We start from the raw sequence: 20,202 nt of genomic DNA on the forward strand, positions 1-20,202 counted from the left end.
ATTATTTTATCAATGGAGTTTTTATTGTGATAATCAAGAATTCTTAAAAAATATTTGTTAATAGTTAGCTGCAACAAAAATCAGTTTAGTCGATTAAATATGAAAGGGGAAAAATAATATTAACGAAAAAAGTATGAAGTTGATTGAGAATAACAACTAAATTAATGATGAAAAATGATATCATAAGTAATTAAAAGAAATTTCTCTTCAGATTGAATAATAACTCGCATACTCATCAGTTTCTGCGATTTTGCATTTTCACGAGAGAGGTAATTAATGAGGGGCTTGAGCACAGGAGAAAAAAGGGGTAATGAAACCAATAGTTTCTTTTACGCATTAAATAATCTATTTATTTTAAATTTTAAATTACTTAATAAAAATAAAAATATATATGGACATGCAAGTTTATATGTTATATATATAAAAATAGCATATAAAGATTGTTAGAGTCACATGGAATTGTGTATTTTCTTTTGACTTGCTTGATCATTCGTGTAAGACCAAATATATGTGTGGGAATTAATTGTGCCAGAGGGGCATTCCAAAGTTCCCCACCGTCCCGAGTTGTATAACATGCAAGGGTGAGGGACCCCAAGCTTTCTACCTAATTTGGTGAGATCTGTGCATGTAATCTGTGGAGCGGTTTGCGTCATCGATGTGCATATATTTGTCTTTTAGAACTTTATATCGTCTGCAAAATCCGGTGATTGATTACACAAAATAAGAATGAAAGTCATTGCATTTAATTTATATCCGCTCTGATGGATCTGCAACCTAATCCGCTGTACAGAGATCCTTTAAATTATTCTTTTGGACGACGGGACAGAGATTTTGATATGTGGTTGTGTTGATTCATCACATACATATTATGGCCTATAAGAAATGGAATTCTTCCCAAGAAAGACAATGGGCTTATGAGCCCAAGAGAAGTATACATGTGTGGATCATCAAGGAAATTCAATTCCTTATGTCACGCAACGAAATAGTGCTAAGCTTGAACCTCACAAAATGGAATTTTACAAAGCGACTCTTCAGCTCATTCTCTGGATCGGATATCCTTGAGAAAATCAACCCGTTGTAACCCGCTTTCCGAGAAACTAAGCAATCGAAGAACTTAAGTTCCGAGTTTGGCATCGATACTACAATGAGCAGAGAGGGCATGTGAAGGGCCAAGTGGTATTTATAGATATTATAATGAAAGGGGGTCAGCAATCTATTTATAATAGAACAGCACAAGGAATGGTGTTTGATTGCATAAGAAAGGCATTTCCTCGATAGACTGTATCGATCATTTTCGACCTGAACTATTTGAAATATATGTATTCACATTACATCCGTTGAATTTATCTCGCAAAAGAACTCTCTAAATCTATCAGATGCTTCCTTCGGCAAACAGATGCAAACGATCATCGTCCCACTAGCCTTAGCATCGCCTTCCGGAAGCAGCACGCAGACCTGCGGGGTCGGGGTTATGTCTATGGGCCCTGCATACACTGGCCTCCCCCATCCGAAGTCGGCGGACTCATAAATCGAAAATCTAGTCCACTGAGTTATAGTCAGTTTTCCTCCAAACTCGAGCCTTGTGGGCCTGTTAACTTCCACATAATCGATGGTCGATCTTAGATACTCCCCTGAGATGCCCAGCCTTGCTTGCCGGACCAAAGAAGTTGTCTCCGAGAGGTTACCCTTCACAAGCTCGGAGACCTTACTTACAGCACAAGCCACACAAACAGCATTCCCATAGAAGCCTTCCTTCAGCGGTTCCCTTAGCTTCTGCCGAGCATTGACCGAGAAGGTCAAACGAAGCTCGTAGTCTAATGGCCTCACATCGAGTGCCTTCACCCACGATCTCCATATGTGGGCTGCTACAGCATCAAAGGTGGTGGTGCACGAACCAGGCTCCTGTTGGGCAAGAGCCTTGATACTGGCCTGGAATTCCCGCGTAATCTTGTAACACTTCTGCACTGGCTTTTCCTGCCATAGGCTCCTCGTAAGGCTCGAACCATCATCAATCCTCATGAACTCAATATGGGGATATTTTACTATAGGTGGGTCTCTGGCACGGAAGAACTCGCGGTCCCAGCAGGGTCTTGGGCTCGCTACTAGTCTCCCGAGCTTTGCTGTAGCAGCCCAGGCTCCAAGAAACTGCATTGCACCAAGCCCATCACAGATGCAATGGCATAGTCTCAGCCCGAGGCTGAATCCGCCGCAACTGAAATGAGTCACTTGGGCTATAACCAGCGGCATATCTAGGATCTTGTAGGGTTCTTCATTCAGGAACTGATAGATTAACGGCTCCCAAGCTGGGTTCGGGACGGTGAGATCTCCAAGCTCCTCTAATCTCATCTTGGAGCGAGCTTCAACCACAAGAGCGCCTTGATTCGGCCCAAAGAATACTTCGAGCTTCCCATTTTCAGTCTCTCGGAGCCTACCCGATAAAGGGTAGTAGGGAACCAAAACATCAGCCAGTGCATCGTAAATTGTCTTCAGGACAGGTCTGGCTGTCTCAGGATTTGAGACATTCGACCGGTAAAAGTAGACAGTGGGGGTGAAAACTCTCGCACCAATAATGTCATCGAGGTTGGAGAGGTAGAGGGTGTCACCAAGCGATGCGGGGATTTGTCCTGCAGGCAAGACAGGAATCATCCGGGTAATCGTTATCGGGATGCTTAGTTCCGGGAAATGAACCTCCCGCACCAGAAGAGGAGGAGCCATCAGAGAAAGCTTATTGTTAGTGTTGGGTCAGCAAAAATTGGCATTTGGATGAATGAGAAGATTATTCGTACAAACAAAAATATGCTTAGCCATATCAAAAGGTTTTGGTGGAACGTTTATTTTATCTATTTTTTTATCGGATCAATGGGATTGCTGCAGAGGTTTAGACAAGTTTCGGGTCAAAGTTAAGAGAGAGCAACAACATACATGATTAATGTGTGATATGAGTTGTTGAGGTTTAGAACTTCCCCTGGACCAAGACTATATCTGAACTTAACCTAACTCAAATGCGAAAATTTCCCGATATACTTATACATTATAATCTGAAGGAATACGAACAACCCTATCCATTGAAGACATTTTCTTTGAGACCTTGAATAGATGGGGAAACATGAATACGAACAACCCTATCCATTGAAGACATTTTCTTTGAGACCTTGAATAGATGGGGAAACATGAACTATTCATTAACATGAGCAATGGAGCTATTATTCTCATCTGATGAGAAGCTGTAGGAGTTGGAAGATACTAAGGGCCCTAAAAACAGTTAAAGACAAAGAATCTTCCATATTGGGCTCTTCCATATTGGGCTTCGACCGTGTTTAAATACAGCGTAATATTTAGAATGAGCAGCTCAAATTTCATGCGGAATTATCAAAAGTTGTCCCAACATGCTGGATAACAAACCCGTAGATCTTCCGCTTGAGCCGCTCAATCTTCTCTGCCAGGATCTCATTCCTCTTTGATGCTGCCTGGTCCAACCAGTCATTTAATCTCTTCAAGTGCGATAAGACAGCAGCAACCGAGCCACAATCGAGGCCTTTGCCTTCTCCTCTAGCGCACTCTTTGAACACCCTAAAGCCTGCATCCAAGGACTCCTCGATGAACTGAATGAACCAGAATTGCATCTCACCCTGCAATTTCATTGCGAGTTCCACAGTTTCTCTCATTCCGTGACCCCTCGCCCAAGTAAAAGAGTTGATGTCTGATTGTGCACTGGAGGAAAACTTCACAGCATTGCTCTTCGAAGCAGAACTTGAAGACTGTCGTTTCAGCAAACTCTTTTGCAGGTTGGAGGAAGGTTCAGTATCCTGGTTGGTCAAGAAATTGACAATCTCAAGATCTGTAGCGAGTGCAGCTTCAACCCAGAGAGAGAATTTAGATTGGTCTCCTAGAATAGCATCAGTAGGTGGGCTAGAAGTGCGACTACTGGCTATTGCCTCAGCCATTGCAGTTGATTTAATGACATCCTCATAGAGTGAAAAGAAACGCTCAATCGTGGGCAGAGGATTCTCAGCTTTTGAAGTTGCAGAGAGTTCCGAAAACATGCTGAAACCCAAAGAAAAAAAGAGTTCTGTATGAACTAATTTAAATGCTGAAAGAACCTAATGAATTATGGTTAAAATGAGAGAGTGGCACCTCAAACTTCGGATTATTGACTCAGTAGCAGTGGCCTCCTCCAATGCTTCAGCTGCTGCAGTGGAGGCAATGGCTCTTCTCTGCATAGCCTCCTGCATAAGTTAAAACCAAAACAGCTCCAGTCAATAAATATCGGACTGGTTCCATAACGGTGTTTAGGGTCTCAAAAATGATTATTGACAAAATAACACGAATCCCTACAACAGAAGATCCTCGTCTGTGATGATACCTTGCCAAGCTTCTCAAGATCCTTGGAGACAGAGTCCAAAGAAGTACTGCCATCGGTCCATTTCTTGTCATGTATGGTAATACCAAGAGTTGCATCAGGTGACTTCTCAGAGACCGGGGATGCCTCAGCAATCCTAGATTTTGATTTTTCCTTGCCTGAAGAGCCGTCAGTACCAGGTTTTGGACAATTCACATCGCTGAGTCTCCTTGATATGGCCGCCTGAATGACAGCATGAAAGCTTCAGCATCAAGAAACTCAGACTACAAACATATATATGAGCCCAACTTTTGTGTTAATCACAGACTCTTAAAAGCGTAATCGAGGTCAACTGGGACCATTTTGGATGTTCTTCTCGCATAAACTTTCCCTTTCGAGTTGGCTTATCATCAATTGGAAAGCAAACTACAAAACTGTTAATGGCTGTTGTCGCTTGTTAACAATAAAAAAAACTTACGTCAAACAGACAGTGGCTTAGCACAAAATTTGCTGGGCGACAACCGAAAATTTGGTCCTTTTTTCTAATCCGACCATATGCAGGGCTTTGAACGAGTTGTTAGCTTATTACACCAACGAAACCTCTGCCGAGAAGAGCAGACTAAAGGGAAGATGGACACTTGCCTGAGTCCGCAAAATGGCTCGCAGATCGGTTTTATTCTTTGCAGAAGCCTTCTCCTTCTGCTCCAGAGGAGCTGCCACGGGTGGCGGGCCCTGCTCATCCCAGCTCTTCCTGCTGGCTTTATTGGACCCTACCAGTGCTTCGGAGACCTTCGAGATCCCCATTGCAATGCTCGCCATCTTCTTCTTGCTGGCTGAATCCCCCACCATCGGAGAGACCGCGACCTTCACTCCCCCCGACAGCCTCCTCCCAGGAGATATCGAGGCCCTCCGGGGGTTTGGCGACCCCTGCCTCCTCGCAGTTGGGGAGGGCTGCCTGTACCTTGAGGGGACTATGATTGCCGGCTCCCTCGAGACCCTCCTGTTCTCCTCCTTTGCTGCCGTGAGGCTCGGGACCACGCATTTGGATGGCACCGGAGATGCTGAACGCCTCCCGCCCTTGGTTGCCGGAGACGGATCCCTTTCTGGGGCCGCTGGTGTCTTCCTTCCGACCGATGCCAATCTCTTCGCCCCTGCTGGGGACGAAAACCTCGACGGCTTCTCCTTGGGCTCCTCAAGATTTGCATTTCTTGGGGCCAGAGCCTGCCGAGGATGGCTCTTCTCAGCCTTCAGATCCGGCTGGTTCTGCTCTTTGCCTCTCTCAGATTTTTTAGCAGAGGAGAGGTAAAGAGCTATGGGTTCCACGACTGAGTTGCCGCCATCAGAGGAGTCGGAGGACGCAGGCTGGATGACGAACTCGGGGGTTGAGGAGGAGATGCGAGCTACAAGAGGCTCGGGGCGGCCGACGAAGGGGTGCCGTCCGGGGATGGGGCGGAGACCAGAGACGAGGGGGAGAGGGGAGTGGAGGAGGAGGCGGTCGAGGTGGACGAACTGGCCGAGCTGGAGGCGGTTGGAGAGGATGAGGTCGGTGTCGTGGTCGGAGAGGGAGACATAAGTGGAGTTGAGGGAGTCAGAGAGCTGGACGTAGAAGCCGTGGTTCGGCCAGAGGCAATCGGGGACAGCGAGGGCCGGGACTATACCTATGACCTGGAGAAGCGCAGATCGGTGCTCCCCGGTGACACGGGTCGGCGAGTCCATCGACTGAAGCAGCTTCAGCAGGATTCCCTGAGTTAGAGAAGCCATTGCACTGAGCTCAAGAGAGAGAGAGAGAGAGAGAGAGAGAGGAGATGAGAAGTAGTGAGGTGACAGAGGAGGGAGTGTGAGAGAGAGATATTTGATTTGTGAGAAAAGAGCGACCGTTGCTCGAATTCAAAATTTTGAAAAGCGGGCTTTTTTTGGGTTTACGTTACGTTACGTGGCTTTGTTTCCTTTCCTTTTGAAGCCGATGGGTAATAATAATAATGCCGCAATGGACCAAACAAATGGGGACGCGGATGCTCGTCATCAAAGGAGGATTTCACGGCCCGCCCGAGCCCCATTCAGGACTGTAAAGTAATATCCATCTATCTAATTACCGTATGTGCGCGATGATTGATAAAATCTAAGGATGCGCTGTAGAAACGTCGTCCCGTGACTAACACTACGAATAATCGTTTATAATCAAGCCCTGCTACATAATCAACACAATTGCATAGGATTAAGATGGCTAGAGCCGAGGGGGAACAAAAGTAAACGGTTGAAGAGGTTTAACATGCTAATGCCGAATGTTATACAAAAAATCTAGCCGGAAACTAAAGACAAATCTCCAAGCATAAATATACAAATATCAGTTTCCGATATGAATGCATCCCGATGTAGTACCTCCTCGGGGTTTCGATTAAGTTCCTGTTTCGTTTGTCAGGTTAGTAGACTATTAGGCGCACAGAGCAGCAAACTACGAGAACCACCCACAAAGAGAACTCCATTGTCAGACCGGACGTCCAGTGCTCCTTAGGAATCTCCATCAGTCGAATGTATGCCAATTGGCAGATCTTCCTTGAAGCATCCTTCCGGTAGCCTAAAACTTAAACAATACATCGCCTACATAGTAAAGGGAAGCGCAGATGAATCATCTCGGGGAGTGATCAACTCATGCAAAACCCTTAAGGCATGCATGTATATGGTGCGCAACAGAGGTGCTAACAAATTTTGTTGTAACAGTTACCTTATTTGGAGCAACATCCCGAACCCGATGAAATACTGGGTCTTTGATAGCACTAGCAGCACCAAGGGCAGACTCTGCCTCCTGCAAGGAATTCAGTGTCGTTGAGCCCATGAAGTGAGTCAAGCAACTGAGAAAATGGATCCATTTCTGCCAGACGCAACTTACGGCGATTATCGTCTCTCTGGTTTCACTTGCCCGCATGAAGCAGTAGCAGTGTATCCATGGAGCAAGCCCCTTCCAATATTTCCTCTGAATAAGCCCCCTAAAAGCATCTGCACAGAAAAAGATCAGGTTAGATTTCTGTTGCATGGTCTTCTACGCAACACAGCTCCCACAAGTAGAAATATTGACAGAGCGAGAAGATAGGGAGGTACCTAAAAACTGTAAGGCTGAAGCGGGAAGGTTCATCACAACATGATCAATATGCTCCCAAGTCTTCCTACAAGATAACTCGGGGCTCCGTGCTCTTTTATTGTTGTTTCCTTTCCTTTTTGAACTGCTACCATTCATTTCTCCTGAGAATTCAAAAACTTTCCAATGAAGAATACCGAGTTGCCAAAAAATTATGTAAGCACTCAGAAGGCAATACTGCATGCCCTGAAATATCAAGCGATAAATGATGCCTCTGTACCTTCCTTGCAAGTATCTAGCGGCCTCTTAGCAGCAGGTAGACAAGACACAGTGCCAGCCAATAAGTTCGTTGCATCATTCTCATCACTTGCATTATCATCCACAACAAGTTGCACCTTGACTGCAGGGTGTGAAGTTAGTCATGACACATGTAGATGAACACAAAAAGAAGATAGCAGTTAAGTGAGCAATTCTGTGAATAGCTAAGATCTAGGAAAAGAATCTCACTTAAGCAGGGCAACCAGGGCTTCAAAGAATTATTAAATAGGAACTTGGCAGAAACATGAAACATAAGTAATTGCAATAGAGATTAAGGACTCAATGTCAAGATACGAACTATGAAACCTAGCTTTCAGGTAAATCAACCACTTAACTAGGAGGAGTTATATCCACACACATTACCTGGTGGACTCTCTTTTACAATTTCTCCTCCATCACTCAGTCGACCACAGTTATTGAAATCTCTCTCCATAGTAACATCAGATCCCAAACTAATTTCCAAATCAGGCCGTTCCATCAACTGCGATACGAATTTCCTTGCATCCAAATTGTATGCATGTACGCGATCATTGACCTTGTTTGCCTGTGCATTTATCTTTAAATATTTCACGCTATCAGGATTCAAGTCATTTGCATACACTATGCATCCCTTCTGAGCCGCTGGAATGGCAAAGGGACCAATACCGGCAAACATGTCACAGATGGTCTCCCCAGATTGAAACTGGGAAACGAGATGTATGTGCTCATGTTCCAGTCTTGAATTCCAATAGACCAAACTGTAATCAAGTTTAAACGTTGCCCCATACTGCTTTACTTCTGTGACCATATCGCTTTTTCCCGCCAAGACTTCAAATTTTGGCACCCGAAACTCATTTGTAATGGTTCCAATTTTATTGACAACAGTCTGAATTCGTGGATAATTTTTCTGGTCATGAAAAAGCAAGTAATCGTCAATTCAAGACATCATAAAAGACTTAGGCAAACTACGAATTATGACTTCAGGAATTACCCACTACATACATCGTAAATAACTTTTGCAATAACATCCTTGTAGGGAAGGAGTTCATCATGAATATTAAGATGTGCAATGTGACCTGCACCACCATTAAAAAAAAAAAACAATAATTCACTCAGTTTTCCTGACTTTTCTGTCCATTTGTATGCGTGTAGATGTATAGATAAATGGTGATTTTAGTAAAATTAGCACCATAAAGTTCGATAACTGCAAATACATGATGTAGAATATACTTAACCAACAGAGGTAGTATACTTAACTATTGTTTCAAAGGATGAAGGAACCTCGACACCAGGCGGTAGAATCTGCTTCAATATATGGTCTGCGAACCAGAAATTTCTAAAGCAGCTAGAATTGTTGGTTATCAAGAAAAAGCATATGTGGCTTCAAGATGAAGTAGAAAATCTGGTTGTAACTGCTATGTAAATACCAAAATTACACTGCAGAAACATGTTTATGCGACAAAATGCTATAATACATTGCTTTAGAGCTGCAGAATTCAAAGAAGAAAATTGTGCCTGACCTGCACCCCAATAGGAGTATCCAAGAGTCAGCGAGTATGGAACAACCTCGATCTTGCACGATTCTTTTAGCTGGTCGAGCACTTCTTCTGGAACATCTGATAGATCTATTAACACGAATAACATCAAGTTAGCTGTTTAAAATTTCACAAGATGAAGAAGGGAACAACCGCTTTTGCTTACAACAGCTTTCAACAGTTCTTCCCCTGAACAAGGCAAAACAGTGACTCTCACTAATCACACCCTATAAACTAAAGCTACTCTGCGACCTTCCCACCATTTTATCATGCCACCAGATTTCTATCACACAACCAAGATTAAAAAAAAAAAAAAATACGAGCCAATGAGAAACTACGCAATAACAGAGTGCACAGTCTTAATGCATTTCTGCTATTAAACCATATCATACGTCTTCCCACCATATAGCTAGACTGAAACTGTTATCGCTCACCGGAATTTTGAACCTTTTCCGACAGAATGACGAGACGGTTTCTTTCACTTGTTGGGTCTTCAGTAATGGGCTTAACTCGAGGCTTGTCAAGCAAGTGACTGGAAGCAAATCAATAAGTGAATCACTAACATGAAAAGAAAAAAGGAAAATTTACGGAGAAACACCAGAGGAAGAGAGAAAAGAGAAAGACATGAGCTCACCCATTCAACAGCCTAGTTGCGACCTTGCAGAGCTCGCGAGGAATCCGAAGTGCCCACAACTCCAAACGGACATCGAACTTGCTCTCATCGATCATTGTGGCCTTAATCAAACTTCCAGAAGGAACAAATGCACACAATTCAAGGTCAAGCTTCAAACAATGAGCTCAACTCAAAGTGGGGGGAAACAGGTGATAGGATCATAAGGACACAGATTGGTTATCTTAACATTCTCCGACGACCAATGTGCCGGCCAAATTGACTCGACTGCAGTTCAGTAGGGTTGTCGCAGCAGGGGATGGAGAGAGAGAGAGAGAGAGAGAGAGAGAACGGGATTGGGATTTCCCGCCACAATGGGCCATGAAAGTGGGCTCAATGGGCCAAGCCTGCCCAGCCAGAGAACGGACCAATTTCTACTGTTCATGCAAGGAAACATTATGGTGCATCTTCCATATTTTGTAAGCTTTTATTGAATCCCCTTTCTTCCACTTATTTTTAGGATGTAATAATACAATTTCCAACATTATTTGAATGGTATGGAATCAATAGTTTGTTTGGGTTCCAGGCCATGAAGAGTTGCATAATGAATAATTAAGAATAGAAAATTTTATTTAAATTTTCCATATCTTGATTTTTTATTGAATTTAAAAAGGTGATAAAAGCATAATTCCATAACCCTTCCTAACCAGCAATCTGACAATTCGTACATGTTGATTTCTCATGTCATTTCTCTTTTCAAGTCTTCATAGTTACCAACCAAATTTATGGAAATAAAGATACAGCTATAATAAAAATTCACGTTGATGTAAACTAAATTTACTAATATTTTATTAGAGAATGTAGTGTAATGATGTATACTTTCACTTAATAATCAAAATGTTCTAAGTTTAATACTCGTTGTGAAATTACATGTCTTTCATTAACTATTAGAATTTTTATTTATTTTAGTATGTGCAACATATGTGGAATATGCTACCAATGGAAAAAGTATATTTATAATGAGCGCCGAAATAAAAATAAGATCGAGACAAATAAACTTAATAGAGAATAAATTTCGCAACCAACTAAAATTGAAATTTCCTCAAGATAGTTTTTCCATTTCAGTTGGGTAGAACGAAATCGAGAATTAAAATTTCCCCACTTTTGTTAACATGAGTGGACGAGAGGTTAATAAAAGTATGTACATTTTATGAGAGGAAATTTTTGAATTCCAAAGGCGTTCGATATGCTTCAAACGAAATGGCTACGCAGGATAAACCGATACCTTCGATTTCGCTCACTATCTCGGGTCGAGAACGAGTGTCACAATGCCAACCTCTGTCTTTCTTAATACGGAAAAAAAAAATTATGCAAAGGGAAAATGGAATATTTCCTCGTCCTTGTCCTCTTGTGTGGGCCACGCTGTGCTGGTGCTGCCCCCTGCCATCATAGACACACGAGATAAACCCTTGCCCCGCACCCCAAATCCTGGGAGCCTGGGGTCCACTTTCATCCATACACCAGGTGCACGTGGGCCCGGAGGCTCAGGGTGGCGCCCCAGTTCTTGGTCCGAGGTACACCTGGGCTAATGTAGCCGAACGGCTGTGGGGCCCACTGTCACGAGGAAAGAATGACCCACCTCAAATGGGGAAATGGAAAACAGTGGAAAAGTCGAAATTCAATGGGCAGTGGGCAGTGGGCAGTGGGCAGTGGGCGGTGGGCAGAGCCCTCCCCTATAAAATAGGCAATGTCTCCGCTCATCAAACTGACATTGCGCTGCCTCCTCTGAGACAAACAACAATCCCACTCCTACTAATTCAATTCTCTGCGTAAAACACTTTTTCCTCCCCCAGTTTTCCTTCTTCCCCTGGGAAAAGCAGAAAGAGGAAATACAGTTCCCTGCAGTATCCTGGAAAACGTTTTCCAGGAAATAGTTATCTCGAACCACCCCTTTCCAAGCGTTAGAACTTAGTAGTTCCCCCTGTAAACGCTTCTCCAACTACTGTTTTCCTTCCCTCATGATAGGCAGAAATCTACTCCTTTGCAGGTCTGGAAAACGTTTTCCAACCCATCCCAAAACCTTCAGAGTGCTTCCACCTTCAATCTCTCCTTTTTCCCTTTCCGAAAGACCAAAAATGTGCACTTTCTGGAAACCATTTTCAATCTTTTTGCTCGTTCTGCACTGCATTTACCTTTCTGTTCCATAGTACCCAAAGGTCGCTGAAAGAAAAGGATCCAAAAGAACGTTTTCGAAAAGTGAGAAAAAAAAAAACTATCTAAATTGTAACAATGTCCAATGGAAGTTCTTCTGCCTCTCTGAATAGGAGAGGCAACGAATAGGAGAACCCATTATAATTCCAAATAATTTATGAAATGATGATTCCTAATGTTTCCGATTAGAACTAGACATGAGGAGGATGTAAAGCTCCTCTCCACCACTACCTGCTGGCATTCCCTTGAGAATGGTCTCGATCCGACCCGAGCAAACCTTTTACCCGAATCCCCCTTGTCACAGAAAAAGAAAAACTGTCCTGCAGGAGAATGTCAGAAAAAAAAATGTCAGACATCAGTTTCTCCTGGACTTTGGTTCTTCTATCTAAGGTCATGTAGCAGTAATTGAAACAAATCTGCAGCTGAGAACATTCCAGCCTTTCTCTATTATTACCTAGCATTCCACCTTCGAGTCTAAATCGCCTAAGCGTTGCTACTGCACAGCGCGGTCCGATGCCTTTTGGTGGACATGATTTCCGAAAAGGAGTCCACCAGCTGCCCTGCTAGGCTGCTGGGGTCATCCACCATTGTCTGAACAAAGGTGTTCACCACCCTCCGCTCCTGCTCCGACGATCTGAGACTGAACCAAGTCAAGAATTTAAGCCTAAACTCCCGATCTATAAGGCCTCCGCACTCAAGTCTCCTGACCGTCTTCACACAGTACCCAAAGTTCTCATCCAAGCATCCCGACCCGTTGGAGATATGGCTTGGTGAGTTTGAACCATTTATTAGGGTGCTGTCTGAGTCATGAGCCTCCTCTTTCGTTATTGCCCTTTTCCTGCACATCTCGTCTCCAGAGTTGCCCCTACTTCCGAGAGAATGCACTGTGTTATGCATCCCAAGAACATCTTCTCCATCTCCAGAGTTCTCGAACAGAGGAGTGGCCTCCTCGTTGAGATCAGGCACAGAAGCAACATTCAGATCAAGACCGCATGAGACAGGTGGTGCCTGATCTTTTCCTGCACACTGAGCAGCCAATTTGATCATTGTCCTGCAGCACTTCTCTGTATCAGTGGTGCAGAATCCTTCTGGGTGGCCTCGTTGGTTTTGGCCACAAGCTGCTTGAAGAATGTTCTCAAGGTCACGAACCTTGAATCCTGAGGAGCCAACTGTGTTATTTGTAGACTTTAACTCAGCCCTCTCTTTGTTTCCGCTCATCGAGTGGGTTGAATTGGAGTGCCTGTGGAAGATCTCTGTGCTTCTTGTGAAACACTTTGCCTCAGAACGGCCCAAATCAGCCATCTCAGTAAAAGAGATTAAGCGAAAGGTGTACTCAGTGCAGGGCTGAAGATTGGATACAGAAATCCTCCTTTGATCTCTTGGGAAGACACAAGCAGGCTCTTTGCTGTATGTCTCTTCTTCGCTCTTGCAGTACCAGAGCTTGTAGCCCTTGATATCTTGAGATGAACCAGAGGAAGATGAGTCGATCAGAATGATTCCAACAGAAGACGGATTTACCTCCTCGAACAAGATCTTGCAGGAAGGAGGACCTGAATCCTCTGGCATGGACTTTGCCAACAATTCCTCCGCTTTCTCGATCCCAAGAGAGCAGAGCATCTGCACATCGTTGGCCACAAGGAGTCTGCTGACAATACCGCGGGCCATCTTCGCAGAGATGCCATTGATTGGACCCACCTCAGTCTCTAACTTGGCTTTTGCATCTGTCACGATCCCATGAAGAGCTTTGAACCTTGAAGTCCCATTCAGAAGCCTATAGCTCAAGTAGATCCGGTAGCAGAGGACGTCGAGATGGCGAGCATCCTTGGCTATGGCTAACTGCTTCTTCCACCATCTGGGAGAAATCAATAAAGCTAAAGGCTGAGAACCATTGGAAGAATCTATATTTTTCCTCTTTTTACTTGTTGGAATGCAACGTAATATCACCAAATAGAGTTCTAGTAAGTCATGTTGATTCCATGGTCGCTATATCTCCATTTATTCGTACCAAATATGATAACTGTATTTCTTGTATCCTAATTTGTATCTAATAAAGATGTGCCGTTGAATCTTTTTTTTTCCCCCCCACTCTAATTTGTATCCAAACATAGTGTATGTATTTAGTGCAAGCAGCTGTTGGTTTCAACTAACAAAATAGATTTCTGACCATGTTACAAAATTACTGCCCCCCCTCCCCTCCCCCTCCATTTGGCTTTTCTTGCTCATCCGAAGGTTTAACCTAAATCATACCGACCCTCTTCTTATAGATCTGCTCCTGCTTATCTCAAGTAGTCAATATGTTAGAAACATAAGAAACAAATGTACACAAACTTGGACTCGCAGAACTCTTCGTAAAGCTGCCAGGAAAAGGAGGCACCCTGTAGCATCTATAAAAGTGTATAAGGACTCTCTCTCATGAGGAAGCTTTTCCTAGATTCCAATTTGTAAGCATTTGTCTAAAACATGTGTTTTTCATGCAATGTGACTTGGCATTTCTGACAATTATAATCGAACTCAACATAGACAATACACCTACTGTACGTAGATAGCAGCAGAAATTTGGAGGAAGAAAACTTTCAGCAAGTCATAACGTACAAAATACACACTCACCTGAGAATCCCATAAACTTTACCGCAGGAAGCACAGCAATAACTTCCATCAAGTGTCATCAACTGACCGAGATTGACGACCCCAGCCTTCTCACGTTGAAGAGCACACTCAATGTGACAGGAGAATCCACATGTGTCTTCCTCCTCATCTTCTGATGAGCACACCAACCAGAGACTCGGATCCTTATTGTCATCAAATGAGTGACAGATGTAACAAGAACACCTTCTACAGAATGCGTCCTCCGGGGATAAAAGACCTCTGCAAGCTGAGTTTTTACAGATAAACGACTTTGAGTACCCAAGATCACGACTGTGCTCAGGAGCCAGTGGAATCCTGATGGGATGTTCCCCTTTTCTGTTTTGCTTCTTGGAAGAAGGTTGACTTGGGGGACTATTAGAAGCTTTTCTGGACTCCTGCTTCTTGGTAGTCTTGTTGTTGCTTGGCTTTGAGGGCTCTCTCATTTTGCTCTTAGATGAAGCCGGATTTTTCTTGTCCTTGTCCTTGTTTGAAGAAGCTCGAAGCAGTTCTTTTCTCAGACCGGATTTTAGAAACTCTTGCAGGAGTTCAGGGCTTCTGGAAGCATCATCTGAGTGACCGTTTTTCTCTGGAGTACTTTGGACACTGGAAGAGAGGCTTCGAATGCCTGAAACCAGATAAACATAAATTCGAACTGTGACAAGATTCTTGAAGTGATGGACATTATAAAACAGAAAAACCAATAGCTCTTGTGCAACAGAAAAGAAATTGAAAAAACATAAAAAAAAAACTGCAAAGTTTTACGGCAGGAAAAACAACTTCAAGTGCAAGAATCCATCCTTCAAAACAAGACACACGAGAAAAATTATCCAGCCAGTGGTAGTAGATAGCAAGCAGCAGAATGTATATCAACTTACATATTTTTCTTCTTTGGCAGACACTCATATCCCTAGACGTGTTAATTGACCCGAACTATAAATGATGCAAAATCTATCGTAAGAACCACCACAAGCTCCTGGTCAGCAGAAGCATCAATGCATCTCATTGATGCTTCAGAAAAATTTCATAACCTAACAAAATTAATACTATCTCAGACAATTCCATCTCTAGTTCTTAAGAATGTATTCTATGTTTATAAATTCAAGTAACAATCCAGAGAACAAATATAAGTAGGATTTATGGGAAGTGATCAAGATTTTACATGCAACTTTAAAGGATTCATGAATTTAAAAAATGATACTAACATCTTCACTTGTATACAAAACACATACAATTTGAGAAACTTCTATAATCCATGGAGGGTCCAGGAAATAGCTTAACAACTTCTCATGTCAGTAAGGTACTATAATAAGATGATGTTAATATACCTTCTTCTTCATGGGCACAAGTTAGTCCATTGCAGAAATAGTGTAAATGCAAAAGTCAATTTCAAGAATTGAAATGTTAGATCTAAATACTATCTATGGATTTTCATCCCCATCTGGCTTGTTGAGAACTGACGATGCCTCTCTTCTAGTTGAATTTTTTGGTATCTTTCAAAAGTGTTTTATTTTACTGAAACAATAGCTGAACGGCTTGTCAAGAATCCCATATTTTCTAAGATTGCAGAATCATAAAGAAGGAAACCTCCAGCTAATCATTGATGTAAAAAGAAAGAAGGAAAAAAAGAAAGCTTTTTCCGACTCCCTCTAGCCATAGCACGGCAGTAGCAAAAAGCCAGGAGGACCTTGTAATTCAGCACCAAAAATTACCAGCAAGAATGAATCTAGGGAAGCTATGACATGGTAAAACTAGGAACTTACAGGACAGAAAGCATTAGTTAGCTTTATCCTGTGTGTCCGCAGTTTTTTAAAACTGGAATGTAATCTTATCAGGTTTAAAGAGATATCTTCTCAGCACCTAAAAGACCACACAACTGGAAGAAACACAAGGTTTTTAAGGCCATAAGAATGCCATGCAGCACAAACAATTCATGGCAGTTCTTGTAGAAAAGCCCTAACACGCATTCTCTGGCATAAACACCACATCTCTTGAGAAAAGAGAGGTAAAAAAGTAGAAACAGGATCCAATGAATAAGTAGCCAAAACTAGAACTTCACAACCGAAAAACATTCTCTCTTTGTTCACAATGGCACAAATCAGATTGCCTACACACTCAAAAAGCCATTGGACAGCACACTTATATTGAATATACGAACTGGAAGGTGCTAAATCAGCATAAAGTATCAGAGATTGCATCCAACATCTTCATATACCTGGATCTATGGGTTTTACTATAATATAATTATATCTTTCAAATGAAACAACATGCAAAAACAGATCTCGACCCTTGAACAGTAAATGTTTGATTGAAGTTATCGGGGATCTTCCTTACTTTATAGAAGAAATAAAAGGACCTCCAAACAGCAAATTGTTGTTAGAAATCTTGAAGATTGGACAATATAATTTAGTATTCAAATATCCACAAGATCTAATGTCATAAAACAATATCCTTCAAAAGGAACCAAAAAGGGAAAAAACAGATCCAGCCCTTGAACAATAATTGATTTGTCAGAGCTACCAGGATTTTACGCATTTGCAGATGAAACCAAAAGGCATCTGGGCATCCAAACATGAATTCATCGTAAGACCTCAATGATTGAGCAAAATAGATTGGTATTGACAGATCCACTAGATCTAATATCACAAAATAGCATCTTTGAAAGGAAATAAAGAAGGAAAATCAGATCCCAATATCGCGAGCTACACTTCAATCATGAATAGGCTACACCCTTTTCACATTGAAAGAAAATATCAGTACCACAAAACGAGCTCTGGCTCAGGAATTAACCAGATAGAATCTCAATCCAACAGTATTAACAACAAATTAGATTTGAACAAAAAGAAGAATTGAAAATATCTAGACTAGTGATCAATCCTAGACTCACTATACCTGCTTTCAGAACACGCAACCGGCAAAAGCTAGAAGGAAGACTGCAATTGCTATAGGCAAACCAGAGCTCCTAGTTTTAGATAAGTCAAAGAAAGTATATCGAGACAGTATCGAGGACACGCAAACTATACAGGTGTTTAAAAAGGTATCCTGAAAGAAAAAAGGCCACTTGATATCCTTATGGGTGTAATAACTTCCATCCCTTATACGATGGTCAAATATGTGATGTCAGTTGTCATGTGTTGCTCATGCTAAGCATATATGACACATACAAGGGGAAAATGCGTTTATACAGGTTCTTAAATCTAAGAGCCATTACTCAAGGATATACATAATTAAGAATATAAAGTACATTAACTGAAATCAATCACTGTGGAACATAAAGCTTGCTCCAATCATCTACCCAGAACCTGTGTGAGTTCATTTTTACTTAAATCCATTTTTCCATATAGGCAATCTAGTTGGACATAGGCTAATAGGTGCGTCCACAGCTGTCAAATACCGGATGAAATGTCTGCATTAGGAATACATACCACAATCCCAAAGAGACTCCAACCATATCTAATTAGCTAAGTAATGCAAGATGAAACACCATTACTGCAATCACGTAATTTCCATAGAAATGTAGTGTTTGTTCGACAGCGTTACAACCAACATATGAGTATTTTTCAAATCTTTGAAGATTCAACTCCTTCAAACCAACTTTCTCTGCAACAGGAAAAAGTTATTCTGAAAATACAGTATGCAAAATTGATAATCTTCTTCTCTTGCATTGCACAGGTTTGTAGATCTTATGTAAAATGAAAACTGAAAATACTTTCATAGTGATTGGACATATATATGAACTGGGCTACAGTTTTAAAATACAATTTATTTATGAACTCTTCAAGTAGGAAGTGGTTTTATTTATGCATAAAGTGACAAAGATGACCAAAACAGTTACATATGATGATTGTGTAAGCTGATAGAGATTGCTAGATCCTAGAGAGCATGCCAAAGAGCTATTCATGATTTACAGACCATACGTTCAAAAGCCAACCCTCCATGAACAATACTCTTTATTACCTATGATCAGAATGCAAGATGGCACTCACCAAACCAATGGAAGTGTCTATTGATTACCAGAAACCCTCTTCTCTAATTCCAATATATATAACAGCAAATTGAAAGGTAAAAGAGCAATGAAGAGAAAAGATACATAAGTTGTTTTGTCCATACCCATACCTTTCAGTAGGAACTTGTCTTCTAATTCCATATTCCAGTAACAAATATTATGATTGACTTTACCACCCTGCAACAATGCATGAAGCACAAAAATTCAGCATGGCGAGCATCAAAGCTAACTGAGATAAGAGAATCCACCGATCATTCACGGTACTAATTAGAAATAACATCAAGAGGCAATAAATGTTTTAAATTTAAACACATCTTGCCACTTGGCATTATTTTCCCGTATTCCCCAAACTCTCAGTGTCCATGAGTTGCGGCACAAGTACGTGATTGGACCGGGCAGAGCACGAGAGGTTGAGCAGTAAACTTGCAGAACTTACAACTATAAAAAAAATTGAAATTCAGAAGATCACAAAGCAATGGTTCTATAAATAGACTACGCATAACAGCACCAACAAGAAAAGGGCGAGCGAAGTAAATTGAACACAACGACGGGCAGCTACATTTAAGGATCCCATGGAACATAAAAGTAACTAACAACCGAGTTAAATACTCACATTAACTACATTCTAAGCTCCATAAGAATCGAAATATAAACATTAATAAGAAAATAGAAATGAAAAAAAAAAAGAGATATTTTTGTGCCATGCGTGAGGGAGGAAGAGAAAAGGGGAATATGAGAAACCAACGTTTCCTCCGCGAAAATTCAGACAAAATGCAGTGACCCTACGACAATGTTTCTGGGAATTCAACCGTAGAAGGAGCTAAGCATTGCCCCGCGAACAGCATAATCAATGGAGGAATGACGCGAGAAAACATACACGCCGAAACCCTTTTCGCGTGCATTACGGATCAGCGGGAAAAGGGATTCAGGAAAAGCGGAAACGGATCTGAGCCAAGGGACGGACGGAAGAATCCTCGAGGAGTACCTGAGGGGAATGGCGGAAGCTTCAGGGTGTTTTAGAGGGGCAGCAGAGCCCGAAGAAGAGTCAAAGAAGAAAGCTTCTCTCGTCCGTCAGGAATCAGAGAAGGGAAGAGCAGCTTCTTCCTTCTTCTTCTTCTTCTTCCTCCTCCTCCTCCTCCTCCTTCTTCCCCGACCTTCACTTTCTTGTAGTTCCCGTTCGGGGAAATGGAACCGGAGGCGTGGGGGGCACGCGTGGGCTGCGGCGCGTATGGATGTCGGAAGCGTGAGCTCCTGCTGCTGAGCAGGAAAAGTACGGGGGAGCACTGCCCTGCTGTCCCATTGGACAGTGTGGCTCACTCACTCTCGATGCGAGTGGGGGGAACTGAATTAGAAATAACGATTTTCCACGGCGTTTTTTTTTTTTTTTTTTTTTTGGCCTTTTTGAACTTTTTCTTATTCATCATTGATATTATTTCCTTCTTTTATTATCAAGTTCCGTGTATAATCAAATCCGTGTCGTGTCATTCAGCATTAATACGAGGATGCGTG

General features: G+C 42.2%; 4 protein-coding genes across 8 annotated transcripts; all 4 read right to left on the reverse strand.

Moving 5' to 3' along the window:
* Positions 1-1,089: 1,089 nt before the first annotated feature.
* On the reverse strand, positions 1,090-2,974 carry LOC116198116 (omega-hydroxypalmitate O-feruloyl transferase). The gene has a single exon (XM_031528460.1). The coding sequence runs from the start codon at positions 2,713-2,715 to the stop codon at positions 1,324-1,326; it is 1,392 nt and encodes a 463-aa protein (XP_031384320.1). The 5' UTR covers positions 2,716-2,974; the 3' UTR covers positions 1,090-1,323.
* Positions 2,975-3,123: 149 nt separating this feature from the next.
* On the reverse strand, positions 3,124-6,175 carry LOC116198115 (flocculation protein FLO11). Its single transcript, XM_031528459.1, has 4 exons — positions 4,982-6,175; positions 4,364-4,582; positions 4,135-4,226; positions 3,124-4,044 (listed from the first exon to the last, which is right to left on the reverse strand). The coding sequence occupies exons 1-4, from the start codon at positions 6,098-6,100 to the stop codon at positions 3,357-3,359; spliced, it is 2,118 nt and encodes a 705-aa protein (XP_031384319.1). The 5' UTR covers positions 6,101-6,175; the 3' UTR covers positions 3,124-3,356.
* Positions 6,176-6,532: 357 nt separating this feature from the next.
* Positions 6,533-10,198, reverse strand: LOC116197986 (tRNA (guanine(37)-N1)-methyltransferase 1). 2 transcript variants are annotated; one of them, XM_031528275.1, is made up of 11 exons: positions 9,879-10,198; positions 9,679-9,776; positions 9,230-9,334; positions 8,966-9,028; positions 8,712-8,785; positions 8,094-8,616; positions 7,693-7,812; positions 7,436-7,576; positions 7,227-7,333; positions 7,062-7,142; positions 6,533-6,937 (listed from the first exon to the last, which is right to left on the reverse strand). In XM_031528275.1, the coding sequence occupies exons 1-11, from the start codon at positions 9,971-9,973 to the stop codon at positions 6,848-6,850; spliced, it is 1,497 nt and encodes a 498-aa protein (XP_031384135.1). In that variant the 5' UTR covers positions 9,974-10,198; the 3' UTR covers positions 6,533-6,847. The 2 variants fall into 2 exon arrangements, with proteins under 2 accessions (XP_031384135.1, XP_031384136.1); XM_031528276.1 differs by lacking the exon at positions 8,712-8,785 and having other exon boundaries at positions 8,967-9,028.
* Positions 10,199-11,175: 977 nt separating this feature from the next.
* Positions 11,176-20,065, reverse strand: LOC116195322 (VIN3-like protein 1). Of its 4 annotated transcripts, none has more exons than XM_031524433.1 (5): positions 19,679-20,065; positions 18,798-18,870; positions 14,673-15,315; positions 12,520-13,917; positions 11,176-12,380 (listed from the first exon to the last, which is right to left on the reverse strand). In XM_031524433.1, exons 2-4 carry the CDS (start codon positions 18,832-18,834, stop codon positions 12,549-12,551), a joined length of 2,049 nt encoding a protein of 682 aa, XP_031380293.1. In that variant the 5' UTR covers positions 18,835-18,870; positions 19,679-20,065; the 3' UTR covers positions 11,176-12,380; positions 12,520-12,548. The 4 variants fall into 4 exon arrangements, with proteins under 4 accessions (XP_031380293.1, XP_031380292.1, XP_031380294.1 ...); XM_031524432.1 differs by having other exon boundaries at positions 11,176-12,385; positions 19,679-20,063; XM_031524434.1 differs by having other exon boundaries at positions 11,176-12,385; positions 18,804-18,870; positions 19,679-20,062.
* Between the last annotated feature and the right edge of the window lie 137 nt (positions 20,066-20,202).

The sequence above is a fragment of the Punica granatum genome, chromosome 2 (genome assembly GCF_007655135.1).
Source record: "Punica granatum isolate Tunisia-2019 chromosome 2, ASM765513v2, whole genome shotgun sequence".
NCBI classification, from domain to species: domain Eukaryota; kingdom Viridiplantae; phylum Streptophyta; class Magnoliopsida; order Myrtales; family Lythraceae; genus Punica; species Punica granatum.